Here is a 23,807-nt window from a genome sequence, read left to right on the forward strand (position 1 = left end):
ACAGCGCTGGAGGAAAGCAAAGAAGGCATAAAGATAAGTGGAGAAATAATTAATAACATAAGGTATGCTGATGACACTGTGATTCTAGCAAGTAGCATGGAGGAACTGAGTTGCCTAATGAGTAAGATACAAAAAACAAGTGCACAATACGGACTCAGACTAAATTTCACAAAAACCAAATGGATGTTAGTAAGCAAAACCCAACAACCACCACAGCAACTGATATTAGACAATGAAAGAATTGAACACGTGGATTCGTACATCTACTTGGGAGTTAACTCAAATTGGGATCAAGCGAAGGAAATACGTATAAGAGTAGAAAAGGCAAGAGCATCGTTCACTAGCATGAAGCAAATTTTCACCTCTAAAAGCCTCACCCTACCTCTCAAAATTCGACTTCTAAAATGTTATGTATTCCCGGTTTTGTTATATGGAATGGAGGCGTGGACAATGACCGCAACATTGATGAAAAAAGTAGAGGCCTTCGAAATGTGGGCTTATCGACATATATTACGTATATCCTGGACTCCGTGACCAACGAAGAGGTACTACGCCGGATAGGTAAAGAGAGAGAAGTAGGAATAAGTATAAAGAAAAGAAAGTTAGAATACTTGGGTCACGTTATGAGACATAATAAATATAGAGTACTACAGCTGATCGTTCAAGGGAAAATAGACAGCAGAAGGGGTCCAGGGAGGAGAAGACACTCGTGGTTCCAAAACTTGCGGCAATGGTTCGGATTGTCATCTACTGAACTATTTAGATCTGCCGTAAACAAAGTCAGAATAGCCATGTTGATTGCCAACGTTCGGAACGGACAAGGCACATGAAGAAGAAGAAGAACCTAAAGAAGATCAGCGTGAGACTGGCAAGGTTGTAATCATAGTTTGGAGGAGTCAAGGCCCGATTTTGGCTGTAGCGCTATTGGGGAGAAGCAGAAAGAAGAATGGTACAAATATTCTGATAAAATTTACAAGACAAAAGAAAATTTCGATGAATACCAGATGAATATAAAGAAAAATAAATAATAATCCTATATATTTAAGCGATTTTATAAAGAAAGTAATGTTTTATATAGGCCAGAAACATGGAAGATAGTGTACTTTGTTAGATGTGCTGAATATTCTTAATCAATCTGAGTTTAAATTATTAAGACTTAACACAAATAAATACAGAAAACGACATTTCAGTTAAAATTTTAAGGATATTTGTGAATAATATAGATAAATTGTACCAAAACAGTTTAAAATCTGCAATAAAACTCCAAAAGACTTAAGTATTTTTATTTATTATTTTACATTGAATCTAAAGTGTGTAAGAAATTACATAGAGTAATAAATCATGATTGGGCATCCAAAACGTATCTAGGATATATCATGAAATTTAAAGAAAAACGTGTATATTATACATATCTCAAATCATACTCTCATTACATCACCATATTTGGAAATACACAGAATAAATAATATAAAGGTGTGTTTGTTTACTACTTTATTACACTTCTCTCTCTCTCTTTCTCTCTCTCTCACTGTGTCTCTTTCTATAATGCCATTTCTTCTTATGAAGTGTTGGGCGCTTCTACGTTTCTTGGACAAAAGTGTAAGATGACTGCCTGGCTGGGTCAGCGCATCTTGTTTCTTGTTCATTTTCTGGATAGATTCTGTATGAGTTCCCTTCATTCTCTTCTATTTCTTGCCTTGTTTTTGACTGCATCCCATCTTGGTGTAATTTTTTGGTGTTTAAACCAATTGCGGCTTTAAATAAACTAATGAATCTACATTAATACCAATCACGTAGATTCTTCAACCAAGAATTCGGCCTTCGCCAAAAGGATCTTCTTTCTGAATTTTTTCCTGTATTATAAGTCTCAAAAATTTTATATTTTGATCCTTTCATAAAGTGGCCTAGGTATTTCAGTGGCCTATCAGTTCATAATATTTTTTATACTCTGCGGTATAAGGAGATTTCGAAAGCTTGGATTCTTTTTAAATTATATTCTTGTAATGTCCACGTCTCAGTTCCATATAATAATATTAAAAATATATAACATCGACTGGTACGAAGTCTGATTTCCAAAATAAGATATCTGCACATTAGGAGTGGCTTCATTCGTATAAACGCTGATCCGGCATCTCTTTTTGTCTGTTTATTTCTGCAGTATGAACATTGGTTTCATTGAGAAAGCTTTTAAGTACTGATATTTTTCTGCTTGTTTTACCACGTTATCATTTATTGTTAAAAAATTTGTTGTATATTTGGTGGTCTTTTTGAAATTAGCATATATATATTTTTTTAGTGTTTATACTAATTTCAATCTAAGCACTATTCCTACTTAAGCTTTCGATTAGATGTTGTAGGTCCATGCTTGTTTCAATGATCACATTGACATCTGCCTATCGTAAGTTGTTAATTAATTGTTCGTAAAAAACAGCTCCTACTTTGATATTATTGAGCGGGTTCTTGAAAATTTCTTCAGAATGGCCAACCCATTTCTATTTTTGTCGTTGATTTTAGTAGACATATTTTCTATAACATGTTTATACTGTTTATTCACTAAAATTATTACGTTTTTAAAAAGTTGGTATTTATGTTGAAAGGAAGTACATAGTAAACACAGATGCGTTTACTTATTTTTATATTTTAATTAATTACTTTCTTCATTACGGCTCGACTGTGAAATTCCTTCGTGTGATTTATTTACTACTCTACGTAATTCTACTTCACATCTTAATATTTTTTGGTACTTTATTTGTTTTTAATTTTATTTTCAGTTGAGGTGGTCGACAAGATTGGTTTTGGAAAGCCTTATTATTCTTTCAATGCCAATCATCCTTTTATTTTCTTTATTAAGGAAAATAATGAACTAGTACTTTTTGCTGGCAGATTTAATCAATAAAATTAACAATATGAATTAAGCCTATATATTTTTTATCTTGTTTTTACTACGAATGAAGGCAGATTTTAAAACTATGTATAATTATTTAACTTGCTCTCATTGTGTTTTATCAGAATACCTACAAATAAACATTTTTTTGTCATTTGTCGTTTTTGTGTGTCATTTTGATTGAAACAATTACTCAAATAATTAAGATAATTTCAGATAAAAAAAAAATAAAAGACGTATGCCTTTGTAATATGATGAACAAAAAACGCCATATGTAGTGTAATCTTTACCCTTGCTAATTATTTTTATTGTATACTAGTCATAGCCAGTTTCAGTATACTTACTGGAATGAAAGGGTCCATGATTTAGAAACTATTATGAAAGAATCACGTACCATATCAAGTTTATTATCATCAAGTAGTTTGATTAAATTTAAAGCATATGCAAAAAGTAGAGGAAGTGCGCCATATATGGAATACAGTTTTGTATTTGGTTTGTAATTTTTTTGTTTCTGAAAATAATGTGTGATTCTTTATTCATAAATACACGTTAATGTTTTATATATCAGATTTTATAATTAAAAATAACAAAATCTGCATACAGGGATAGTCAAAAAGTGACATTTGAAAAAAGAAAATTTTGCACCTAATATGGAATATGTACTTAATATGGAAGTTTCTGTGATTCTAATATGGAACACAGTAATATGCATTTAAATAAAAAATAAGATTTAAAATAAAACACTATCTATTTTACGAAATTCTTTATTTTTATATTTTAACTTATTAGGATTTAGATACTTTTTATCCCTTGACAAAACAGGTAATTGTCTTTGCAAATCTCACAAATAAAGATATCAGTTTTACACCCGGAACAATCTATATGGCACCATTCGTTGCAGACAACGCACTGTATCCACTTCTCTCCTTTTCTGTCTTCCAAAAATTTTCCATCACAATAGAAACAAGTAGCATCTTCTTCTTTAGGATTGCCTGCTGCAATCTGCAATATCTATCATGTCATCATCATTATCATCATCGGATCATCATTGTCTTTGAAACGTACTGATACGGATTCTGAAGAGGAATCTTAAAATATTGCCTTCTTCTTCGTCTTACGTAGATGCTGGTAACTACAGAATGGTTGTTGGTTATCTAATAATTCCATAAATACTTTCCGCTTTACTGTTTTGGCTTGTTTTAAAGAAGAATTTATTAAAGTTTCTATAGTATCTTTTTATGGAGACGAGGTAATAATCGCTGCTTTTCCAGGTGCTCTACACCTTCGAGGTCCTGTCTGTTTTTGAAAAGTTGGCACCGGTGTAATATTTTCGGGTCCAACAAATTCATTGTCATCTGCACTATTGTCGGCAATATTTTCAACTATTGCATATTGTTTTTTTTCAGTATTTTCTTGTTCTGCAGTAAGGAAATTGCTTTCGTTAAAGACATGGCGATTTATAGGAAATATTCCGGTCTTTCTGAAACCACTAACGGCAATTGTCCTAGTTTGCACCTTAAGATACGCCTTTCTAAATAGTTCAGCAATGTCATAATGTGTAATTGGTCTTTGATTTGATCTTAAAAATAATCTCAACATCTCACTATAATGGGTTGTTAAGGGTCTCATTAACGTTTTATCTAAGGGCTGCATGTGGTGGCTAGAATGAGTGAGCAAGCACACTATGTCAACTAAATTCTCCCTTGCCAAATTTATCATTTCTAAAGTTCGACAATGTGTATGGTGTCCGTCTAACACTAGCAACACTGAATCGTTTTGTGGTGGTTTCACTTTTTCAATAAAATGTAGGAACCACTGTGTAAAAATATGGGTTTGAATCCATTCACTTGGATGACACACAATTTTTGAACCAAAAGCACCTTTTTCCAATAAAACATTGTGGTTTTTTCTGGGAAAAATGAGATATGGTGGAACAAAAGTTCCTCCAGCACTCATACACAATACTGCTGTGACTAAAGAACCTCTTTCTGCAGAAGTTTATGCTCCTACCTGCTGCGAACCATTAGGCGCAAGAACGTATTGCACTTTAGACTGAACAATACCTAATCCAGACTCACCCACGTTGAATACTCTATCAGCTGAATAATTATGATTTTCAAATGCTGCCTACAAAATATCAAAGAAATGAGTCACGTGTTCCTTATTAAAGCCTTTGGCTCTATGGATGGACGTTCCAGTTGGCTTTCTAACAGAAATTCTATCCTTGTGTCGTTTCAGGAATAAATTCAACCATTTTCTTCCGGCACTGTCCTTTTCTTTTGAAAATTGATTGGGTATTTTATTAACATGATACATATTTTACTATATAAATTTGAACCGTTACCTTAATCAACATTTGGTTGTAAAGCTTCCATAATGTAAATATTATGTTATTGTCACTATTTAGAATCCAACCAAATGCTATCAATGAATAATTCATACTAAATTATATATCTATTTTTAAAATCTTATAAAAAGATCTTTTTATTTGTCTTTAACTGAAATTTATGTTTTTTTTAATGTTTTTATATCTTCAGTAATAAAATTATTTAATCTCGAATTTCTCAACATTCTTTGAGAGCTTTCTATTAGTAATGAGTAGACTTAGGCAAATATGCAAATAAAAAAGTATGAAATATGCGCATAAATATGCAGTATTTTATGCAAAAATATGCAGTATTTTATGCAAAATATGCATATTTATCTAGAAAATATACATTTAATAAAAAATATTTACAATATTTTTTTATTTACAAAAATATTTACAATATTATAAATACATAACATATACAATTATTTTAACATATAAATATTATTTTGAATTGTGGTACAAATAGGTTATCAAATGATGTTCAAAATTTTCTAATAAAAACTTATGGCTTCTATCTGAATACATATATTTGTAAATAGAAAACTTCTTTCGACATCAACTGATGTAACTGAGGCATTTTTCAAATTTACTATAATAGATGGTTCTAAATTAAGTGGTTCGAAAAATGTTCCAGCTAGTACTTGAACCACTTCAGAAAGAACCTACTAACCACTATTTTTTACCATGGTTACTTTAATGTTTTGAAAAAATTTCCTTTCCAATAGTACCTTTAACGTTTTGACACAATGACTCAAATTCTCTTATTAAAATTGTACTCTCTAACAATGATAATTTGGAGGATTCTAATTGAGTTATAGTTTTCTGAACAAAACTATAATTTGATTTTATGAATGGCAGTTGCTGTTGGAGGATGTTATTTTGGAAGGCTTGCTATGCTTCCAATAAAGATTGGCAACTATCATCCGTTAAAAGGTTAACTATTTTTTTGAAATCAACAAAATGATCAGCATAGAAATTAGCTGCTTCGAACCATTTCCCCAACGTGTTAAAATGGGTTGCAGTGGCAGTGGAATAGCAGGAAGCATGTTTCTGTAACATTGTATTCTTACAGGTGATTTCAGGAATACCTTTTTGATGCTCGCTATTAAACTGTTTACTAGTGGAAATTTTTTTCTTACTTCCTCCGCAACTCTGTTTATTCCATGCGCTAAACAAGTGACATATATTAAGTTTGGATAAAATATTTTTAAATTTTGTCCTGCTTTCACCCCATATGGTGCGTCATCAGATAAAATAAGCAATAATTTATCGTTGGGTACAGCAGCAGGAAGAAAAAAGTTTGCTAATGATTCTTGTATAAAACGTTATATTGTTAGAGCGTTGGTTTTTTCCACTTTTTCACAAATGTATTACCTATTTCGGCTTTTATGTTGTGGATAACTAAGGAGTATAACAAATTGACATTATTTCTCTTTAGAGTTCCGTCACTGGAAATGTTTTGTTTGCAATATTTTTTTATAAAAGAACTAAAGTTTTCATTAGATAATTTTGAAAGCGGTATATTAGAAGATACTACTGCACGACACAAGTCTTAGTTGAAAGTTTCTTGTTCGGTTTGTTTTTTGGAACTTGACTGAAAGCACTTGGAGACTGAAGGTTGATATTTTCACCGGATGTGGTTTTTACTTTTTTATCTAAATGTTTCGTGGTTCTTACATGCTGATTTATTTAAAAAAAAATTTCAGATGAAATCTAAAAAAGAATATTAATATCCTATAGCTGTACCCATTTTTAAAATCAAGATTGTGGAAATAAACTAAAAATGAACCTTTTTTGCATAACAATTAAAATATTTTAATTAATTCAAATGAAAATCGGTGTAGTAATCTTGAAAATGTCAAGAAATGACTGTACAAGAAGGAAGAACCTCCAATAATTTACAAGAGGCTATTGGTCTTTTCTGTTTACATTTAAAGAAAAAATACTGTGAGTATAAATTAAAAGCACTTAATTAATTAAGTGCAATATAATAATATGATGTTTTGGTTTTTAGCAAAATTAAAGCTAACTTTGCTATTGTTAGAAAAGTAATGTTAGCGACCTTTCAGTAGACTATTGAGTGATTTGAATTTTAAATAGGTATCCTATTTTTTATCGCAAGGAGTTTAAAAAATGCTTGAAAAAAAAAAATACATCGATTTATTGCGAACTAGCCTTGTGTCGGTCCTTTTTTTAAACATAATCTCCAATTTTAAAATCTTTGTTTGTACTACCGTGTAAGTTTTTAAAATAAAATAAAAAATAATACGTATGTACTTACGGTTTTGCCACAACATGAGCAATAAACTTTATCCATATCCATAGATAGCTCTTTGTAAGGTTTTATCCAATTTGAAACATTGCTTATTTTCGGCATTTTCAAAGCAAAATAATTATATACAATTAGAAATACACGTTGTTTACGCCTCCAATTTTACAACAAAAGTGAAACCAGGTGAAACTGACCGTCAAAATAAAAATTTTTACTTAGAGATATAAACTGGCAAACACAAACCCTTAATTCCAGGACAAAACGTGACAAAACTATAAGCCGCTGTCTTTTATCTGTTACTATACCAAGAATTTAAATACCAAGTGATTATAAAACAAAATTAAATATTGGCATTTTCATGTTATCTGTAAGTTTGAATATAAAAATATATAGTTAACACCAAATTTTCAAATTATATGCACTTTATGTCCACTTTTATAAAATATGCAAAATTTGACATTTTTGCATTTTTTATGCATTATATGCAAAATATGCAATTTGCATATTTGCCTAAGGCTTCTTGTAGTAATGAGTAATATTTTTTACGTGTCAGCTGGTGTTTCTGCTGTTTTTTTTTCTGCTTTCGCTGCTTTTACTTTGAGCTTTGGAAATATTTTTGGTTATGTTTTTGGTTATACACAATAATTTTGGTTGGTACTTTAATACATTTATTATATTTTCTATAAATTTTTATTCCATAAATTAAAGTTTTCAGTGTCATTAAGCCATGACTATGGTTACAGTTATCCTTACTGCTAACTTCCGTATTCTGTGACTTCTTAACATTTACGTTTGCACATAATTTGGTCATTTTGAATGTCATTACAACTATAAATATCCTCTAGTTTGATTACGGTGTATTAACTTTATGTTGTTAATTTCACTAACTTAGTAGATCCATTGATATCCATTTCTATGTCAAGGACATCTAGAAGCTTATTTAAAATCCTCTTGCAGTCATTTTTAAAAGAGATATTGTTTTTAATCTTTTACTCCTACCGTCAGATACCAAAATGCGACTGAATATCTAAAATTCATACGAACAAGCTGAATTTGCTAAAAATGTTAATCCTAAGACATTAACAAGATGCAAAAAAATTTGCAACTCCTAACCCCCGGCTTTCCCCTAAAACCCCTCGCCGTAGGGGGTGGGAAACGGAAAACGTCGATTTGCCAAGAATTTGTACATCATAGCAAGAAATATCTCCAACAAGAAATAATGTAGTAGTTGAGATAATTTTGATCAAAAATATTTATTACCACTTTTTTTGAAAAATGAGCTGTTCTCTCATTTCAATTTTCAGTTTTAGCAAAAAATGTGAGACATTTTAAATATGCCTAGAAAAACATTAAAAAACTTTCCCCATTAAAAACGATCTAAAATAAATAAAACATAATCTGTTTAGCTGCACAAGGATATTTTTTAAAATTGCACAACTTTAGATACAAACTTCACCTACTTCCGTCTGCGTGAATCATCTTTCGTGACGAGATATTGTTTATAATGTGAAAGAAATTGTATTTTGTCCTCTTGATCTTGATAGCACAGCACTATAAATTCCAAAAAATGTCCGAAACTCTGTAGAATCTTTTAAATAATTAAAGTGACTCGTAAGCATTTCCTTACTTGTCATTTTTCATTGTATTTTCCCTGTATTATGAGAGTTAGGTAGCTGATACAATAGGTTCCAGAGTTAACATAAAACGAAAATGAAAGATTTGCCAATTCTGTGCCTGGGAATAGGTGTTAAATGTTTAGAAAATAAAACTTTACTATATTCTAAATTTATTATAGTATTAGACCAATCAAGTTAGCAACAAATAAGGTTTTTTTCGATACAACTATGTAAACGGATTTGGGGGTTGAAATGTGTATGGTGAGATATTACAAAAATGCTCTTATCTAGGGGTTCAAGGGTCTATAAGCCCGGAGGTAGGAATTGCAACCTGTTTTGCATATTTTTAGGTCTTAAAATTCGTATGACGAATGACGATTACGATATAATTAAGAAGCATGGTAATTGAATGCATGTAGGTGTAATGGGCTGTGTCTAAACACTAAACAAAATCAGAAGACTTCTAATACTTATGTGAAATTATATTTATTTTCAGTTGGTATAGTTGGATATTCACTCCGACAACCCCAATATGATTTCGCAGCAGATCATCCATTCATATTTTACATAAAAGAAAATAACTCTGGCGTAACGCTTTTTACTGGACGATTTAATAATTCTTAGAAAAAAAAACATCATAGGATATTATATTTAAGAATTTATTATTAAGTATTTGTATTAGTTCACAGTTACCAGATTTACAATATCATGCAAATTAATTGGGGCAAACAAGCAAATAGACGCCTGTCGGATATTTGACATGTGCAACAAACATTTTTGTGCCTTTTTATTAAATAAAAATTATAAAACAAGTTTTAGAGCTTTCTAAATCATTGAATCTTTTCAGGTTGTAATGGAAAAATCTTGTAAATTCAAACAGTTTGTCTCAATTATTATGCACAATACTGTATTTAACCGGCCGATATAATACTATATCGTGCTTTAGCTTTATGAAAAAATGTATATCTTGGTTTTTATTAAAATAAAAAAAAACAATTTACCCTAAATTTTATGGAAACGAATATTATAAACACCTGTACGTTATTTATGTGGATTTAAATAGCGTATACTTTAAAAAATATTATATTAACAAAAACGAAAAACTGAATTTACAAAATAGTCATCAACTAATAACGACATACGTGGTAGCAACACGACCTGACACAGAGAGGACAAATGTAATGCTAGAAACAGCAGGGATAAAAACCCTTAGAAAAATCGATAATAAGACACTATGAACTAGAAATACAGATATACGCTAGAGATGCAAGGTGAAGAACATCAAGGATTGGATAAGAAGAGTACAATGGAACGATTATATAAAGATGCAGAGAGACGGTTCACGAACTTTTATTAACCAAATTACTTGCTTTAATCATTGTAAGTTTCCATTTGACCCTTTGTGCTAATTAAAAAGAATTGCATAATAACCATATATGTCTTCACAATAGTTTACAAATTTTAAAGATTATTAGTTTGAAGTCAATTAAGATTATCGATGAAGTAAATTATACTCCAATACACTTTTGGTTTGCTTACAATCTTTTTTTAAATGTCTGACTAATTTTATCTAGTGATCCAAGTGATTAAAATATAAATCTCTTTTAGAGATAGGTGTCATCAGCCGTGTACTAGTTGGTTTTCCCGTACTTATTAAATGATATGAGGAATATAAAGACTTAATAACTTTTCTTGGGTAATAACTATTTAAATGGTAATAAGCAACAATTAAAGGAAAAAATAAGTTTATTGACGTTTCAATTTCCACTTCGGAAATCATTCTCAAAATACAAACATTAGTATAAATAAAAACAATAGTATAATAGTAAACAAAATACAAAACTCAATAAACTTACTTTAACCATTAATTGTGGCTTATTCCCGTTTAAATAGTAATTACTTTAAAATGCCACAAGAAAATAGCTTCAGAATAACTTTTCTTAGGGGGTTATTTTAACTTCACATGTGTGCTTTATGTGACTTATTCTTATTTAAGGGTTAATAGATGCATCAATAGCTGCAATAAACTCAAAGCTGCCATCTCTGTCTTCCGATATATTTTCCCACTTTCAGTCTTTAAATTATGTTTAAAATAATCATAACAGTTTTATCTTTAGGACTCCCTTTAAAACATCTTTTTTCATCTGTTGTAACCTTCAAAAATGAAAATTCTAGATATTTCGTCTTTGATCTACTAAATGTTAAACTTTGTCTTGCTGGAACTCTTGATCGCTACTCAATTTTTTGGGACGTGTACAAACTTATCACTTTATAGTTCCAAAAAATACTAGTCCTTCTCAGACTTATAAAACTGATCACCGGCATCCTTTAGAGATCAATAAACTTGTCACCGCAGATAGGTAAACTCATCACAAGAATTTTTAACACAAGGCACTGGTTTCTAATGCGGAAGACTGCCTCTTACCTATTACACTTATTCTTTACGCGGTAATCTATAAAATTCAGAAATTATTTTAAGCCAATTGCTTTAAAATTCCCCAAAACCCATAAAACACCCCATATAAAATATTTCTATAGGGTGTCTCCCGGTGAGTCGCCTATTAGACGTATATGCCAATCTCATCGGATTTGAGATCTGAAAATTCAGCTGTATAGGATTTTGATAGTAAACTCATTAATGAAAATACTTTTAAACATATGCTATTTCCGGATACATTGGAAATAGTCCCCAATTTTATTATTTTATTTTACTTTGCCTGCCACAGGTTGCAGGTAGGCCAGTGATCAGTTTGCAAAGTCTCCGGGTCTATTTTAAAATCCTGGTTTTATTGCATTGATTAATTTATAGTCTCTACGAGTCATTATGCTAATTAGTGATGAGTTTACTTGTACCCATTTTCTGATCTGTTATTATTCGATGATCATCATTTTTTATTTTTTGATAATACGGTGATTATGTGGATACGGACTCTACGGACTACTAAATAGATACACAGTAAATATTAATTTTATAAATAGAACACTTCAATCGTAGATTAAAGAAACCAAAGACTTTAACACATAAGTATGTAGATTTAAAAAAAAAATTGTGTTTTTCTGATAATTTTTCCCCTATAAAAAGATTTGAAAAAATAAAAAGTCTGCAGATTTTTTGTACATATATGATATGCTCCAATAGTTCGATGTTATTTTAAGACAACAATCTTTTTATTCTGCTTTAATGTACTTATTTCTTAACGAATTTTTTCTCTTCCTATTCTTTTTGATTAGTAGATACATTTATGTATTTAAAAATAGTTAAATATTGCTTGTAAGATTAAATAAATATTTTCTATTATCTTTATAATCATTACTTCATACACATTTTTAATGTTTTACAGTTGGAATATTGGAGTCTGCATATATTGAGCCTGATCCACAATATAATTTTAAAGCAGATCACCCATTCTTATTCTACATTAAAGAACATGGTTCTGGAGTAACTTTATTTGCTGGAAGATTGAACAATTTTTAAGATTAAAATAATAAATAAAATCAGTGTAAACACGGTAAGAATGTAAAATATATTAGATTTTAGACAGAGATATTAATAAACCGTTTAGAAATATATTGTCTTTTACTACAATAAATAAAAATTAATTTATATAAATGGGTAACACACAATATGCTGATTTCTGAATTGGAGTTTGTGGTTGTTGTAGTTGTTGTCGGAGGCTGAGTATGTCTGATAATCGGAAAGTACTTTAAAATTTCGAGAATATGCTTATACTCGAAATACTCGTTTCCAGCACATAGCGTTTGGTTTCTGAAAAATATAATTTAAATGGTTTTAAATATGAACAACGCACACTGTCCGGAACATAGCGTTTCAGACACTTAACGTTTCCGTTCAGTATATTCGAAAACAATATTTTACTGATGCCGACGGCTACGTAACGAGTCGTAACCGGTTGGTAAGGATAATGTGAATTAGATATCCGTCGTTTTCCCCTTGTTTATTTAGGTATTTGATTGATTTTGATAGAGTATTTAAAAAAATAATTTTCGAGGCTCTTTTGTCATTTATGCATGTATTTTTATTGCTTTGTGACAATTAATCACGGAAGTGATAAACAATGAGGACTTTTGTACGGAAGTGATACCTCTTCTTTTTAAAATACTTTTTGGTTTGATATGTATGGCTTCGTTAAATGTAATATTTTGTTTTTTAACTGAAGGTGAAATTAAATTTAAAACATATTTAAACTGAATCCTATTCATTCTAAAATATCCATAATATTTTTCATCGTCATCAATTAATTTTCTGTATAAAGTCCAGTATTCACATTCCTTCTTCCTTTCTCTTAGCATTGGATATACTTCAAACCTTCTTTTTAACACAGTTTTTCATTCTTCATTCTTCATCGTTCAATACCAATTGCACATAATTTTTGTCGAGAAAAGCGAGATCATATCTTCACCGAACCAAACTGAAACGTTCTATGTATGAAAATGTGAACGCGCAGCCCAATTGCTGGAGTGGAAACGCTACGTGCCGGAAACTATACGTGCACGATAATATATGCCGCGACCTTAACTCGAATACAGTAGGCAATTAGAAAGCGCCGTGTCTCCGAGGCAAAACTAACTTTTTATATCTAGATACGGTAACTAATAAAAGAGGCAACTTTTCTTTATTTTGCACACTGTGATAATTTGATTTTCTTTGAAGGCATCAGAGTACATAGCTTATTTTTAAGTTACGGTAATACACATTATGATGGTTGGTGAACTTAAATTTGAAATTTGTTAATGCATGTTTATATGCGATGATCAGCATCTACATTAAAATCAATTGGATAACATGCTAATATTAGGACAAATTTCGAATAAAATGGGCTTATTTACGGGGAAAGCAATTTTCTAAATAAATAAAAGTCAAAGAAATCTTTTTTGTAAGATTTATTTTGTATCAAATTTGTAATATTCCAGTTTTATTTAACTATTGCTTACTTGCCAGCAGATATGGGTACATAAATTAAACAGACAAGGAAAAAAGCTAGGGTGCGTTCGAATACATATTCCCATGAGATTTTTTTACACAATCGCTTTCATGAGACACCCCAAAATAAAGTTCAGTAGGTCGCCCAGGAGAAAATTGTTCTAATTTTTTTAAACAAATTGTAACAATTAATTTTTCGTCTCTAAAATGGGTCTCTTGTGGTGTAGTTTTTTCAGTTTGGTCGTTTTTAAATTGTAAATAGTTTAAAACTAAGAAAAATGCAAAATTACGATTTTTCGTTTTTAAGTAAAAAATATTGTTTTTAAACTTACCAAGAAACTAAATTCAAGTTCAATGTTTTATCATTTCCTGATAAGTATTTTGAGCCTATTACTTTTTAAAATATTGTTTTTAATAGTCAATGAAGCGCTTATGACAGGACGGGCACTCGGGCTGCGGCGTGTGAAAGAGAGAGAAACGAGATTTAGGGTACAAATTTTTGCTGATTTAAATGTGTATTGTACAAATGAGCGCCTGCCCTGCCATGCGCGCTCCATTAACCTTTAAAAAATATTTGTTTAATAGTTATTTATGCATTAAGGTGGTTTTTACGATAAATACACCCGAATAGCAACATAATTTAGAAAGGGAGTCTTTGGTCCGAGTGATAGATGTTGTCGATTAACTTAAGTATTTGGCAACACGAGTGACACATACAAAATATGCATATATTTTTTATGGGTGCAGCAAAATAAAAAGTAAAAACGTCTTAATTTTAGTTTGTATATTATGTTAAGTGAAAAATAAAATCGTGTATGTACCACTGGTGTTACCAGATGATAACGCCTCTTGAGAAACATTTATTTCTCGGGTCAGAGGCCCTCTGACTGGATTATTTTGCTCTCTGGGCATAATATAATTAATAATATAATTGTAATAACACCCTTGATGCATAAAAAACCATTAAACCTATGTTTTTTATTAATAATTATCAATCATTTGTAGAATGATAATTTAAACCAGCAAAAAAATGTGCCCTAGATCTTGTTTCTCTCTCTTATGCACGCCACAGCATAAACGCCCGTCCTGTCATAAGCACATTATTAACGATTAAAAACACATACTTTTAAATAAATTATGCCCAAAATACTTGTCGTAAAATAATAAAACAAGGTTTAAACTTGACTTTAGGTCCTTGGTGAATTCAAAGATACTGTTTTTTACTTTTTACTGTTTTTGAGCCTTGAAAATTGTATTTTTGCGCTTTGTCAGTTTTAAATTATTTATACCCAGAAAAAGATCAACTTTACAGAAAAACTACAAAAGATCTATTTTTTACAAATTGATCCGAAAAATTAAAAATTAGTTTAAAAAAACTAATTGTCACCTTTTGTTGAAAAAAAAATTGTTTCAAAATATTGAACAACTTTTCGCATGGGCAACCTCATGAACCTTATTTTGAGCTTATGCAAGTCATCATCATCACGTAGCGCTAAAACCCTGGGTGGGTCTTGACTGACTGTACAACTGTTTTCCAATTTGTTCGGTCTTCCATCAAACTAGGGTCAAATGGAATGTTCATTTTCCGGAGATGTGCTTGGATGTTATCTCTCCATCGCATTCTGGGACGTCCGAGTGGTCTTTTGCCTGTGGGAATCTCTTCCCATACCAGTTTTACAAGTCTATCGTTATGCAGTCTGTGCTCGTGGCCTGCCCATCTTAGATTTAATTTCTTGGACAATATCGGCGTCATTGTAGAGTGCTTTTAATTCGATATTGGTTCTGATCTTATACTGGTTTGTGGTGATGACATCTCTGCTCATAAACACCATAAAGAGGAGAAAAACAGAATACTTCGGGCATATAATTAGAGGACCTAAATACCGTCTACTTCGCCTTATAATACAAGAAAAAGTGGAAGGAAAGAGATGGATTGGTCGAAAGAAACTTTCATGGCCTCGTAATATTAGACAATGGTGTGGTTCCACAGTAGAAGAATTATTTCGCGCAGCAGCCGACAGAGAAAGGTTTCGGGAAATTGTAAAAATGAAGAAGAAGGTGATGTCATGGCGAGGTCCAAAAATTGTTCTAAGTATTTTTCGTTCAAAGCGTCTGAGCCTTTCTTCGTTTGCTTTGGTCATGGTCCACGTTTCGCATTTGTATGTTATTACAGGTCTGACGATGGATTTATAGATTTTGATCTTTGAACTTCTTGTAAGATTTTTTGATTTTATGAGCTTATCCAGTGCGAATAGACAGCGGTTTGCAGATTGGATTCTGTCTTTTATTTCTTCAGTAACATGGTTGTCAACTGTGATTACGGCCCCCAGATACTTAAAACGTTGTACTCTTTCAAAATTGAAGGTGTTGATCGTCACATTTTGTCCTATTCTGTCTCTTTGTGTCGTTCTATTTATACACATATATTTCATCTTCTCTTCATTAATCTTCAGCCCTACTTCACTTGTTGCTCCTTATACCTTGTAAAAGATGTCTTTCGTGGATAGGATGGAGTCTCCAACGAGATCTATGTCATCTGCATATGCGAGTAATAGCTTGGGACCTTGAACCAATAGCAATTCTGTTTTTATTTCGGCCGACCTCATGGCTTTCTCTAATACAAGGTTAAAAAGTAGTGGAGATAACGCATCACCCTGTTTGAGTCCACTGTTGATTTCAAAGCTGCCAGACAGTTTATTATTTACACGTACGTTAGATATTACACCCTCCATACAGACTTTGGTCATGCGAATGAGTTTCTTTGGTATAGAGAGCTCCGTTATGGCATTCCATACTTGGATTCTTTCTACCTCTATAATTCGCGCATTTTGTTTTGTCCCCTTTTTTGTGGATGGGCACTATTATGTTTTTCTTCCATCGTGCTGGTATCCTTATAGCTATGCAAGTGATTATACAAAAAAAGTCATTGAAATAATTTTCCAAAAGATCCCGAGCTTTTTCGCCTGTCTTGAGTAGGGCTGCCATAGTTACTTATACCAGTTAATTTCTTGTGGTAATTCAAGTGAGTAATAGAATACATTTTGCCCTATATTCTTACTACGAAGTATTTTTAACTCAAGCATATAAGTCGAATAAGCGAACTTTTCAAAAAACTAGTATTGCCATTTGGATCGGAACCTTCGGAATGAGACGGCGCCATGAGAAGAAGCGTACTTTAGTATGTCATAATGGTTAAATTTTTAATCACCAGAAGGCATAAAACAGACACTATTTCTTTGTTGGATAAAATCGCAGATTAATTTCCCGTTTATGTTTGTTATTGTGCCAATATAACAGATATATATTCCCAAAAGACGCCAGCAACTGTTTTTTTTTTTCGGAAAACTTTTATTGTTTTAAATCTCATGCTGGAACTTAATTACCGCGTTATTGGCTGTGCTACTCACAAAAAACCAATGTTGCATATTACGAGTCTTGCCAGCTTTTTGCGGATAGAACAGCACAATCATATTAGGGTCTTAAAAAAATTAAGGTTCGCGAAAAATCTTTAATTCATCTCCACGACTCGGATGCTTATCTTTTTCTTCGTGTACCTTGTTCCTTTAGAACTCTGGTTACCATGGTATCTATCTTAATTATATTTACGGCCACCCTAAATAGCATGATTGTATCAATACCGTACCAATCTCGTAAGTTTTTCAACCATGAAGTCTGTCTTCGTCCTGGACTGCGTTTGCCTGCTATTTTTCCTTGCATAATAATTATGTTGTCGTAATATAATGTTTGGGACCTCTCAATACATGTCCGAAGTACTCCAGTTTTCTTTTCTTGATACTTTTTATAATCTTAGTGGTCCTGCTGAGACGTTCTAGTATTGTGCAGTTTCAAATCTTATCTACGCAAGAAACTTTTAAAATTCTTCTCTAGCACCGCATTTCGAAAGTCTTAATGCATTTTAAATCATTACTATTCACAGTCCAAGAGTCGACACCATAAAGTAAGACCGAAACGTAGCAGCGAAGTAAGCGGACACGCAACGCCAATTTTAGGTCTTTGTTACATGATACCTTGGATATCCATTCAGCCAAAAGCTAAATGTCACGAAAAAAATCTTTAGAGTATTGTACGGAGAGTGAATTTAGAAGAAGAAAATGTTTTTGGAGAAACTGTTAAATTAGGATAGTAGATATAGATTTAAATTAAGCGCTTATGAATATACTATTTAGAGGACATAGAGAAATAGTGATCGAAATATTAAACAAAATATTCCAAAAGTCCAAAAATACAACATGAATTATTAACTTTATTAGAAAACTCAATTAGAGATTTTCTTATAAGCAATGTTCAAAAAAGTTTATTTTTTTCTATATTATTGGATACAACACAGGACATTTCTAAAACAGACCAATTATCAGTCATAAATCTTTCTAGTTAAAGAGTTTCAATTACTGATGTTCCTAGTAATATAAAAATTGATGAATCATTCTTAGATTTCTGTGAAAAACATAATAAATGCATCTCATAATTTAAATTTGGCTTTGCAGGACGCAAGCAATAAGATATTAAAAGTACGCGATTACTACGATATCATACAAAGTATATATATATTTTTTTGGCAAAATCAGATGGGATCATTTGCTAAAAATGCAGAAAAACGTCCAACCAAAATCGCTTACTCTAAATCGTTATCGGTGACTAAGTGGTTATTCAGATTTTAAACTGTGCTTGGTGAAAAGCAGAACTACATGATAATTTTAAAAACTTTATCTTAAATAATAATAACTACCACAAATCGTGAGCAGAAAATGACAGCTAATAATTTAAAAGAAAAAGAACGTGGCACTTGGGGAGTCCCAACAGAAGTGAATACTTCTTATATCGCCTTATTACTAGGTGCAGGTTAAGAAAAATTTTTGTCTGCTTATTACTGAATTTTTAATATTAAAAGTAGATTTATAAGTATGTACAAAGTGAACAACGATTTTAAAGTCTTAGATTCTAGAAGTGGATATCTTTTCAAATCGGATTCAGAATTTTTTGTTGAAGCCTGTAAATTAGTTGCTGCGTACCCGTCAGATTTAAGTAATGAGTCTTTGGAGTAACTGCAATTTGTTAGAAAATCATTAAGAACACAATTGCAATTGGCGAACTCTATTATGATGCAGCCAAAATTATTCTTATATATTTTGATTTCCTTCAGAAGACATAGAAGGTCTACAGATTGGCGACAACGTAACAATAAAAGAAAATGATAAATTCAAATACTTGGCGTTTATAATCACGATAAAGGCAACAACATAGAAAGAAATTAAGCAAAGATTAGGACAAATAAGAACAGCAATCCGACAACTTAACTCAATATGGTGGGATAGACACCTAAATATGAAGACAAAAACAGCGATTTGTAAAACATTAGTGCGAAGCTTTAGGAGATATAAGGCTGAAAATTGGATTAAAAACAAGAAAAACAGCAGTAAGATAGTAGCAACAGAGATGAAATGCCTGCGAAGATGCTGCAGAGTACCAAGAATGCATAGCAGAAGTAATGACGAAATAAAGCAAAGAACATCAATAGAAACGTGCTTACATATATAGAACAAAAAGACTAAAGTGGTATGGACATGTAAGAAGAACTAGCGATAGCAGATGGATAAAGAGAATAATCGAGTAAAGCCCCATGAGAAGGAGGAAAAGAGGACGACCCCGAAGATCCTGGAGGAACGAAGTAGACGACGTCATGAGTAAGAGAGGTATAAACGATGGAAAATGGGACAACAGAGAGAGATGGAAACGGTTGAGCGAGGGAAGGTAGTGAATACTGTAGAATCCCTGAATAAATCTATATATACATATATATATATATATATATATATATATATATATATATATATATATATATATATATATATATATATATTGTGACGATTAGGGTTTATAGAAAATAATTTATAAGTTATATACTACATAATATTAGATATTTGGTTGTTTTAAATAAGTTATATACTAGAGAATTTAATAAAAATATATTTATGTGAGGGCATTTTTAATAAATTAGCATATAATAATTGTAAAAAGTTGTATTTTAATATTGTAAATATATATATAAGTGAGCCATGTGCTTAGGCAACCAAAAATACTCTCGGAGATTGACAGATATTTATACTCTGAAGTGACGTTTAAGAATATTTACGAATATAAAGTGGGTTATAATAATATATTGTTTGAAATGTGTATTTTATTAAATTAGAATGTTAAGTTACTAATTTAATTATATATTCTGATCTGAAAAGCCTAAATGTAAACAAAATTATTAATAGAAAAGAATGGAATTCTCTGGATCTCCGGAGATGGCCATGTTTGCGAAATGGTTTGTTCCAGAAAATTCAGACAAGTATTTGATAGAACAAATTGGAACATGATCTATTACCAGATGGTTCTAGAAATCCAAAAACATATAAATACCCGTGATTTGGATTCAAGATGGCAGTTTTTAGCAGTTTTATCATGAAAGTTAGTTAGAAGATAGATACATTTACTTAGTGAAGTCAATTGTTCAGAAGTTTTTGAAAGTTTTTAGTCAGAAAAGTTTTAGATAGTGCAGTCAGAAGAGTTTTTGGCAGTTTTTAAGTTTTTTAGTCAGAAGTCAAGCAGTTTATTATGAAAGTTAGTTAGAGTCAATGAATCAAGTACAAATAGTCCAATAGTTTAATATAGTGAGTTAAATGAAGATTAAAAATTATGCATATAATTTAATGCACATTTATAATTATACACAAATAATTATTGAAGATAAAAAAAGGTATATTGGAAGAAATTAAATTATATTATGGTTGGAGATTAGTATAAATCAACTTATAATAATTGGATATTGGTATATTGAAAAGAAGAATAAATATAAATGCTGTTTGCTGGTTTGGTTGGTGGTGTATAGATGCTGGTGAAGAAAAATATATCTTAAATTGGTAGAAGCTGATAATTGAAAAAAGTAATTTCACAAAAAACAAGGATAACTGAAGTACGAAGACATTCAGTGGTGATTAGAATCTATATACTTAGTGGAAAATAGTTCATTTAGGCATTCAGTGAAAGAAAGGTACAAAATTTTGTTAATATAATTTAGTTAGTGTCATAACAATTTCAATTTTGAAGATAGTTTTGTTTAAATTTTAGATTGTCTATAGAATTTAATTAGTTTTATAAGAATATCAATTTAAAGATAGTTTATTTTAAATTTACATTGACTAGGTTAGATATATATGTGTGTTTCATAATAGTTATAATAAAGATAATTTAAAAAAGTACTTACAAACTAATGAGAACTAATGAGACTTAAACTTTGAGAACCGCGATAAAAACCCTATATTATTAAAAATACTCATTGCTCATCATTTAAAACAAAAAAACACATCATAACAATTTGGCACCCAACGCGGTGGCTCTCTATTTAAAAGAATTAGTTTGGGAAGATAAGTGCTCTCATATAATTAAATTAATTATCAGTAGAAAGGAAAAATTATAGAATTTATTTTTAATTATATTTGAACAAGTAAAGTCTCAAAATGTCTCAAGGAAAGAAAGGTACAAGAAGCAAAAAGAATGAAGAAGATGTGGAAGTAGAAACACAACCTATACAAGAGGAGAGTTTAGTTCAAGTTCCACAAGATACTGCAGAAATGAATCCAGAAAGAGAGGAAAATGTCAATATGGCAGCTTTGATGTCATTAATGATGCAGATGAACAAGACAATAGAAGAGAATTCAAAAGAAATCAAAGAAGACATAAAAAAATTGGAAGAGAATTCAAAAGAAGTCAAAGAAGACATGAAAAAAATGGAACAGAAATTGGAAGAGAATTATAGAAAATTAGAAAAGAAAATAGAAGATAATAATAATAAAATTGTAAAACAAATGGAAAAACAAATGGATAAAAAACTTGAAGCTGCAGAGAAAAAAGTTGCAAATGAAATAAAAAGTATACGGAATGACTACAAGAAAAGGATAGACAATGAGAGGACAGAAGTAAAGAGGATTATTCAAGATAATAAAATAGAGATAGAACAGAAAATAGAGTTACAGAAATGTAACTTAGAAGTAAAAATTAATGAAGACAGGAGAAACACAGAAGAAAAATTAGACGATATACAACAAAATATCCAAATAAATAGTAATCAAATAAGAAATGTGGAACAGAGAATAGATGATATTTCACAAATAAGAGACATAGGGAGACCTTACTTAAATTTAACAAATGAGACTGGGATTAAATTCTCTGGTAATATAAAAAATTTGCATCCTAGAGTTTAATGCATACCATAAATAGTTTAAAACATAAATTAAGATTTGTGAATAATATTAATGATATTAAAGATTATATTAGAATGACATTAAATGACAATGCAGCAACTTGGTTTGCTAGTATTGAAAATGATTTAGATAACTTTCAAACATTTGAAAATAAATTTTTAAATTATTATTGGGGTGAATTAGAGCAAGCCAAGTTTAGAGAAATTCTATATTTTGGAAAGTATAATCACAATTTAAAATCAAATATGGTAGATTATGCATTAAAACTGATAACAGTTGCAAAATATTTAGAACCACCACTTAGAGAGGATGAAACAGTCTTAAATGTATCTAGACATTTTGATGCTGATGTTGTGCAAACCGTAACTGTACAAAATATTCAAACAATAGATAGTTTTATTAATTTTATTCAAAGAATACAAAGAGGCAATATGACAAGTAATAATAACAACAGAAAAAACAATAATAACTTTCAATATAATAAAAATGATATTCAACAATATAGACAATCATATAACATTAATACTAGGTATGGTAATAATTTACAAAATTTTAATAATAATAACAGTAATCCAAATAGACAGAACTTTAATAATAATACTAGTTATAATAGACAAAATTTTAATAATAATACTAATTATAATAGACAACATTTTAATGACAGTACTAATAATAATAGACAAGATTTTAATAATAGAAGAAATACAGAGCGACCTAACTATAACAGACAGGTAAATTGTGTTCGAAGGAATAGAAGCTGTGAAGACAGGGAACAAAATAGTACAAGGCAGGAAAATGTGAGTAGAAGTCATAGTAGGGAAAGACATAGGACATCAGATCCAAGTGGTCAGATACAATCTGACAATTCTAATAATCAAAATTTTGTGCAGTAAACTTTCTGAATTACAAGTTAGGCCATTGCTATTATGAAAAACCTTCTGAATTTATTTCTCTAGATGAAGATAAAATTATTGAATCTATTAATTTAATTTATATAAATGCTTTGGCCAAAAATAAAATGATTAAGATTATGATAGATACTGGTTCAGAAAGTACTTTAGTCTCGGAGAATTTTATTTTTAATACATTAAAACTATCAGATATAATAAAGATTACAAAAATTAAAATTGTTGGTGCAAATAATAAGAAGTTGGGTGAAATTGATAAACTAGCCAATTTTAAAATTAATATTCTTAATAAAGAAATTAATATGCAAGGATTTATTGTCAAGGATTTATGTGTTGATATATTAATGGGAAATGATGAATTGGAAAAGAAGAAAGTAAAGATAGATTTTGAAGAAAAAATGGTAACTTTGGAAGGGCAAATAATTAAATTTATGCAGAAAGATGAGGTAGAAGAAGGAATAAGAGTTGATAGGATATTATTAAAAGAAAATAATGATATTTATGAAGAAGAAATGTATTTTGATGATAGGGAAATGTCCCAGAAGAATGT

The 23,807-nt window shown here is 30.5% G+C and overlaps 1 protein-coding gene across 9 annotated transcripts in view; it reads left to right on the forward strand.

Moving 5' to 3' along the window:
* LOC140434818 (antichymotrypsin-2-like) overlaps positions 1 to 23,807 on the forward strand; it is a 169,184-nt gene that overhangs the window by 105,704 nt on the left and 39,673 nt on the right. The window contains exon 4 of one of the 9 annotated variants that reach the window (XM_072523367.1): positions 12,485 to 12,711. The exons of 6 other annotated variants lie outside the window; for them this stretch is intronic. In XM_072523367.1, coding sequence (XP_072379468.1) covers positions 12,485 to 12,618 — 134 coding nt within the window. In that variant the 3' untranslated portion in view covers positions 12,619 to 12,711. Of the gene's footprint in view, positions 1 to 2,771; positions 3,039 to 9,639; positions 10,143 to 12,484; positions 12,712 to 23,807 lie in introns of those variants that run through there. 2 more of the 9 variants (XM_072523374.1, XM_072523379.1) reach the window with 2 other exon arrangements.

Source organism: Diabrotica undecimpunctata, chromosome 2 (assembly GCF_040954645.1).
Source record: "Diabrotica undecimpunctata isolate CICGRU chromosome 2, icDiaUnde3, whole genome shotgun sequence".
Taxonomy (NCBI): Eukaryota; Metazoa; Arthropoda; class Insecta; order Coleoptera; family Chrysomelidae; genus Diabrotica; species Diabrotica undecimpunctata.